General features: G+C 42.4%; 1 protein-coding gene across 1 annotated transcript; it reads left to right on the top strand.

Moving 5' to 3' along the window:
- The first annotated feature begins 6,798 nt into the window (after positions 1-6,798).
- On the top strand, positions 6,799-7,152 carry LOC138897247 (uncharacterized). Its single transcript, XM_070183209.1, has one exon. The coding sequence runs from the start codon at positions 6,799-6,801 to the stop codon at positions 7,150-7,152; it is 354 nt and encodes a 117-aa protein (XP_070039310.1).
- The last annotated feature ends 257 nt before the right edge of the window (positions 7,153-7,409 follow it).

The following is a 7,409-nucleotide window of genomic DNA, read 5'->3' as shown; positions in this document are numbered from 1 at the left end:
CGAAATCTATAGTTATGCTCTCTCACTTCCACTCCGATATAGCCATTTACTGAAGTCAGCCACCTGGCCTCTGGTGGTCGTACTTAACCTGCTGGAAATCCAAACACCTCCCCACATACTCAACTATGTACTTATTCATCCATCGTCAACAGTAATGCTGCCTCAGGTTACGATACATCTTCATGGCACCTGGATGAATGAAATAATGTGAACTGTGTGCCTCCTCTAAAATCGTCTCCCTCAGGCCATCAACATTATGAACACATAAGCGACCCTGGGGTTGTAGAACACCATCATCTTTGATAGTAACCTCCTTGGAATCACCTCGTAGTACCGTCTCTCTAAGAACCAGCAAGTGCAGATCATCAAACTAACGAGCCTTAATCCGCTCGAATAAAGAAGACTAAGCCACAACACATGCAAGAACTCGACTGGGCTCAGAAATATCCAATCTCACAAGTTGGTTAGCAAAAGACTAAATGTCCAAAGCCAATGGCATCTCCTCTACTAAAATGGATACCAAACTAGCCATACTCTCGGTCTTTCTGCCCAAGGCATCCGCGACCATATTTGCCTTGCCCGGATGATATAGAATGGTAATATCATAGTCCTTCAGTAACTCAAGCCACTTGTGCTGCTCAGATACGATCCCTCTACTTTAATTTAGGTTGCAAACTGTGGTGATCGATGTAAACCTCACACGACACTCCGTAAAGATAATGTCACCAGATCTTAAGAGCATGAACTATCGCAGCCAACTCCAAATTGTGCACAAGGTAATTCTTCTCGTGGGTCTTTAGCTGACGTGAAGCATATGCAATAACTCACCCCTTCTACATCAATACACAACCCAACCCAACGCGCGAAGAGTCACAATACACAGTATACATACCTAAATTGGTGGGCAAAACCAACACTGGTACTGTAATAAATGTGGTCTTGAGCTTCTGAAAGCTAGCCTCATAATCATTGGACCATTTTAACTGAGCACCCTTCTAATTCAATCCAGTTAAAGGAGTTGCAATATACGAGAAGCCTTCCACATACCAATGATAATAACCCGCTAGCCCCAAGAAACTCTTGATCTTGATCGCTGTGGTAGGACGAGGCCAACTCTAGACTGCCTCGATCTTCCTGGGATCCACCTTAATACCCTCACTTAACACAATATGCCTCAATAAATCCACATATTCTAACCAGAACTCGTACTTGGAGAACTTAGCATATAGCTTTTATTCCCTAAAAGTCTGAAGCACTATCTTCAAATGCTTCTCATACTCCTCCATGCTATGCGAGTAAATCAATATGTGATAAATGTAGATAATGACAAATGTCAAGAAATGGCCTGAACACTCGACTCATCAAATCCATAAATGATGCCGGAGTATTAGTCAAGCAGAAGAACATCACTAAAAACTCGTAGTGCCCATAGCTAGTCCGAAAAGCCGTCTTAGGAATATACGAATCATGAATACTCAGCTAATGATACCCAGATCTCAAGTTGATCTTCGAGAATACTCTAGAACCCAGAAGCTGATCAAATAAGTAATCAATGTGCGACAAAAGATACTTATTCTTAATGGTGACCTTATTTAGCTGGCAGTAATCAATGCACATCCGCATACTCTCATCCTTCTTCTTCATGAATAATACCGGTGCACCCTAAGGCGACACATTCGGCCTGAAGAATCCCTTCTCGAGAAACACCTGAAGCTACTCCTTCAACTCTCTCAACTCCGCTGGAGCCATACGATAAGACAGAATAGAGATAGGTTGGGTGTCTTGTGCCAAATCAATGCTGAAATTGATATCACGATCGGGTGGAATGACTGGTAAATCAGTAGGAAATACATCAGAAAACTCCCGCACCACAGGCACATTCCTATAGTGGAGTCTCGAACACAGGCCAGATACTCCAAATAACCCTTCCCGGCTATATGTCGAGCCTTCAAGAAAGAAATAATCTAACTAAATGTATCAATAGATAAACCTCTCCACTCCAATCTAGGCAACTCTGGCATCACCAAGGTAACAGACTTGGAATGGAAATCGAGAATGGTATGGTACAGAGACAACTAGTCCATGCCTAGTATGACCTCAAAGTCAATCATATCGAGAAATAGAAGATCCGCTCTAGTCTCGTACCCACAAAAAGTCACTACACAGGACCGGTAAACCTGATCCAGAATAATAGAATCACCCACTGGCGTGAACATATATACAAAAACACCAAGGACACACAAGATACATCTAGATGAGGAGCAAAGATTGAAGAAACATAGGAATAGGTAGAACCTAGATCAAATAGTATCGAAGCATCTCTACGACAGACAGATTTAATACCTATGATCAATGCGTCGGAGGCTACTACCTCTTGTCTGGTTGGGAAGGCATAGAATCTAGCTGGAGCGCCACCTGACTGGTCTCCACCTCTAGGGAAAATCCTACCCACCTTCCCTCCGCCTCTAGCTGGCCGGACGGGTGGTGCGGTAGTTGGTGCACTAATCATGGGCTGATGGTCCTGCTATACTACCTTGCCCTGAAGTCTGGGACAAAACCTCTTCATGTGGTCCAACTTCCCGCACTCCAAACAACCTCTCAGAGTGGAAAACTGCTAACTCTGGGTTTGACTTTGATAACCTGGATACCCACTAGAGGAACTCTGAATAGCTGATGGATGGTAAGTGCTCTATGGAATGGCACTGAAGTAGGGAAACACTGGAGTACCCCGAATAGGTTGTGGTGCTAAATGCATGTCCCTACTAGGATGTCCCCTCATAAACTGACCTATGCCCCCAGATGGGGCACCACTAAACCCACCGGAAGGCCATGACCGTTTATCCCTTGACATGAATTATCTACTCTAGTTGTGGATACGCTTAATCCTTCGAGCTCTCTCTACAACCTGGAAGTACGGAGTCCTCATATCTGCCTCTCGATCCATAGAAACCTGAATCTCATGGTGCAAGCTCGCAATAAACCTCTATACTCTCTCTACATCTGTGGGGAGTATGATAGTTTCATGATAAGACAAGTCAGTAAATCTTGTCTCATAGTCAATCATAGACATCTGACCCTACCAATGCTGCTTGAACTAAACCCCATAACTCCTCCCTCTAAGAAGCTGGGATATACTTTTCCAAGAAGAGGTTAGTGAACTGATCCTAAGTAAAGGAAGGTGACCTATTGGCCTGCTTAGGAGATAAGACTTCCACCATCTATGAGCCCTCCCCTTTAGTTGAAATGTGGTGAAGTCTACCCCATTGGACTTCACTAGTCCCAACTTATGTAGCCTCTCGTTGGAATGGTCAATGAAATCCTATGGGTCCTCTAGCTGCTCACCGCTAAATACATGAGGATAAAGCTTAGTAAATATGTCCAGCTGCTTCTGCTCCTCAACAGTCATGCCGGTCTGGTCTCTGCTCTAGCTGCTGCAACTGGCTGAACCCCGCCCACAGGTAGTGCACCTAGGGTATAATAAACAACAGTAGAGTGCCCTAACGAATGAGCGGTAGGGGTTTGTGCTCCCCCTCCTGCCTGAGATGTGGTCGAGTCCACTGAAACTAGTCTGGACTAAGTCATAGAGTCCATAAACTGCAGTACACAGACCATGACCTCCTGAAAACCTAGTGCGGTCATAAAATCTATCGGGCTTTCTCAGTTGTAGGTACCTCATCCTCCTCCAAAATAACAGGATCCTCCACTAAATCTACTAGGGGTACTACTGGGGTAACTCTAGGATGCTCTTGTTCTTTAACAAGTGCTCTGGTCCTCCCTCGGCCTAAACCTCTACCTCTAACCACCGGAGGAGCAACCCCTCTGCCATCGGGTAATGCCGTCACACGCGTTCTCACCATCGGTGAAAGAATAAGAGAAAGATACTTAGCACAACATCGACTGCACGATAGGAGATGAAGAAAGAGACGTTTCCTAACACCCTATAGCCTCTCGAATATAAGTACGGACATCTCCACACCGATCTACAAGACTCAAGTATGTCTTCTCATGACTCGTGAAACTTATATGAACCTGGAGCTCTGATACTATATTGTCATGACCCAGTTCCCACCATAGGTCATGATGGCACCCAACACTGCCATTAGGCAAGCAAACGGTGAACCGCCAACATTATTATCCGTTCACAAAACCATTAAAATCAATAATTTCATTAAGCGAGTGGAATTAAGTCTACAAATTATATTAAAATACTTTCATTCTTACTAAATCAAAAGTATGAAACAAACATTAAGTGGAATGATGATAATATTAGGTACAACCAAAATCATCTACAAGAAATCCCTAAAACCTAGTGTCATAAAGTACATGAGTGTCAAATAGAATATACAAAATCACTATAACTACGGTCTGGAGTAAAATAGACAAAATACAGTAAACATAGGAGAAAGGAGACTTCGGGTGCTGCGGGTCGAAGCATGGAAAGCAAGTAACCACAAGGTCTCTAGCAAATGCGGCTACGTGCCCGAGTGACCATGTGAAGTACCTGTCTCAGTACCTGCACATTAGTGCAGAAGTGTAGTATGAGTAAGTAAATCAATCCGTACGCGGTAAGTATCTAGTCTAACCTCCAAGAAGTAGAGATAATGGGTCTACATTGACACTTACTAGTAGTCCAATAATAATGTACATAAAGTAGACATGTATGAAACGCAACAAGTAGCAACAAAACAGATCAAACTTCAAATCAAATAGGATCCGATAACACAATGTCTTAAACCTTTCAAAGTCTACTTCAAATCAAAGTTAGAAAACTCTAAAATCTTCAAGATGCCAACTTCTAACAATAATAATTGAAATGCTCTCGGTCCACCCGAAACTCAATCCAAACATACGCCCAAGTACAAAATCAACACACGAACCTATTAGAACCTTTAAATCCCAATTCTGAGGTTCATTTACTCAAAGTATTGACTCACGTCAAACTTAGCCACCATAGTCCACTATTATGAAACTAAGTATTTCGAATTCAACCCGAACCCTTCCAAAATCAAAACAACCATCCTCGAAAGTCATAAAATAGGAAACACACATACGGGAAGTCTTAAATAGGGAAATGGGGATCTAGAAAGCAAAATGACCGATCGGGGCATTACACTGTATCTATACAGGTTGGAGATTCTATAGTAGTTGATCGAGTGTATAGATCTTTTATTGTTGCTTTAGTTGTTATGATACCATAGTTTATCTTCTATTGTTGGATAAGGTAGTTTGAGGTTATTCTTGGTATGGATTGATTGTCCCCATATCACTCTATATTGGATTGTCATGGCAAGACTGTGACTTTAGCCATGTTGGGGTTTCCTAAATTGGAGTGGAAAGGGACTCTTGGTCACTTCACTAGCAGGGTGGTTTCATATTTGATGGCTTGGCATATGGTCGAGAAGACATGTTTGACGTATTTGGCTTATATACATGATTTTAGTGTGGAGGTTCCTTCTATGGATTCAGTTCCGCTTGTGAGTGAGTTCCCTGAGGTGTTTCCTATAGATTTGCTAGGTATGCCACCCAACAGGGATATCAACTTTTGCATCGATTTGGTTTCGGGCACTCAGCCTATTTCTATTCCACCAGACTGTATGGCTCCAAGCTGAGTTAAAGGATTAGTTGTAGGATTTGATTGACAAGGAATTCATTAGACAAAGTGTTTCACATTAGGGTGCATCATTGTTGTTTGTTAAGAAACAAGATGGATCGACGAGGATGTGCATAGATTATAGGCATTTGAATAAAGTCACTATCAAGAACAAGTATCCGTTGCCGAGGATTGATGACTTTTTTCACTAGCTTCAGGGTGCCTAGGTGTTTTCAAAGATTGATTTAAGATCTGACTACCACCAGGTGAATATTAGGGCATCGGATGTCCCTAAGATAGCTTTTCGGACTTGTTATGGTCATTATGAGTTCTTGGTGATGTTATTTGGCTTGACTAATGCTTCAATTGCCTTTGTGGATTGGATGAATTGAATGTTCAAGCCTTACTTGGATTCCTTCATGATTGTATTCATTGACGATATTCTAGCTTACTCTCACAGTAGAGAGGAGCATGAGCAGCACCTATGGATAGTACTTTAGACCTTGAAGGATTATCAATTATATGCCAAGTTTTAAAATTATGAGTCTTGGTTAGACTCGATTGCTCTTTCTGGGTCATATTGTGTCTTCCGAGAGTATTAAGGTGGATCCTAAGAAAATTGAGATAGTTCGGAATTGGCCTAGACCTACTTTAGCTACAGAGATTCAGATATTCTTGGGTTTGGTGGGTTATTATCGCCGGTTCGTGGAGAGGTTTTCATCTATTTCAGCCCCATTGACTAAGCTGACCTAGAAGGATGCTCTTTTCAGATGGTCTGACGAGTGTGAGGCGAGCTTTTAGAAGCTCAAGACTGCATTGACTATAGCCCTAGTATTTGTGTTGCCTACAGTTTCGGGATCTTACATTGTGTAGTGTGATACATCGTGTATTAGACTTGGTGTAGTATTTATGAAGTGATTGCCTACAGATCTCATTAGTTGAAGGTTCATGAGAAGAATTACCATGTGCATGATTTATAGTTAGCATCCATTGTTCACGCGCTCATGATTTGGAGGCACTATCTATATAGTGTTCTGTGTGATGTCTTTACCGACCATTGGAGTCTCCAACTTTTATTCAAATAGAAGGACCTTAATTTGTGGCAGCGGAGATAGTTAGAGTTACTAAAGGACTATAATATCACCATATTATATCATCCGATGAAAGCTAATGTAGTGGCCGATACGTTGAGCAGGAAGGTATAGAGCATGGACAGTTTGGCATTTTTACTGATAGTGGGGAGGCCATTAGCCATGGATGTTCAGCGTTTGGCCAACTGGTTCGTGAGGTTCGATGTTTTAGAGCCTAGCAGTGTTCTAGCTTGTGTTTTGGCACAGTCATCATTGTTGGAGCGTATCAAGTCTCGCCAATTTGATGATCCTAACTTGTTGGTATTGAAAGACACGGTGCAACAAGATTGTGCTAAGCAGGTTGTGATTGTTGATGATGGTGTTATGTGGCTTCAGGACCGGATTTGTGTTCCAAATATTGATGAGTTGAGAGAGTTGATCCTTGAGGAAGCTCACAGTTCGCGCTATTCCATTCACCCGGGTCTTACATAGATGTACTTTGACTTGAAACAATACTATTAGTGGCGGAAGATGAAAAAAGATATTGTTGGTCATGTTTGAATTGTCAACATGTGAAGTATGAGCATCCGAAACCGGGTGGGTTGACTCAGAGATTGGAGATACCGAAGGAAGTGGGAGCGCATCACTATGGACTTTGTGGTAGGCTTAACACGAACCTTGAGAAAATATGACGCAGTTTGGATTATTGTGGACCGGTTGACTAAGTCCGCACACTTCATTCCGGTGAT

Source organism: Nicotiana tomentosiformis, chromosome 8, assembly GCF_000390325.3.
Source record: "Nicotiana tomentosiformis chromosome 8, ASM39032v3, whole genome shotgun sequence".
In the NCBI taxonomy this organism is placed as follows: Eukaryota; Viridiplantae; Streptophyta; class Magnoliopsida; order Solanales; family Solanaceae; genus Nicotiana; species Nicotiana tomentosiformis.
This window is presented reverse-complemented; position numbering and strand designations above follow the sequence as displayed.

Bases quoted from the DNA above. Each gene is read 5' to 3' on its own strand.
- LOC138897247 (XM_070183209.1), top strand. From the start codon at position 6,799: ATGGACAGTTTGGCATTTTTACTGATAGTGGGGAGGCCATTAGCCATG.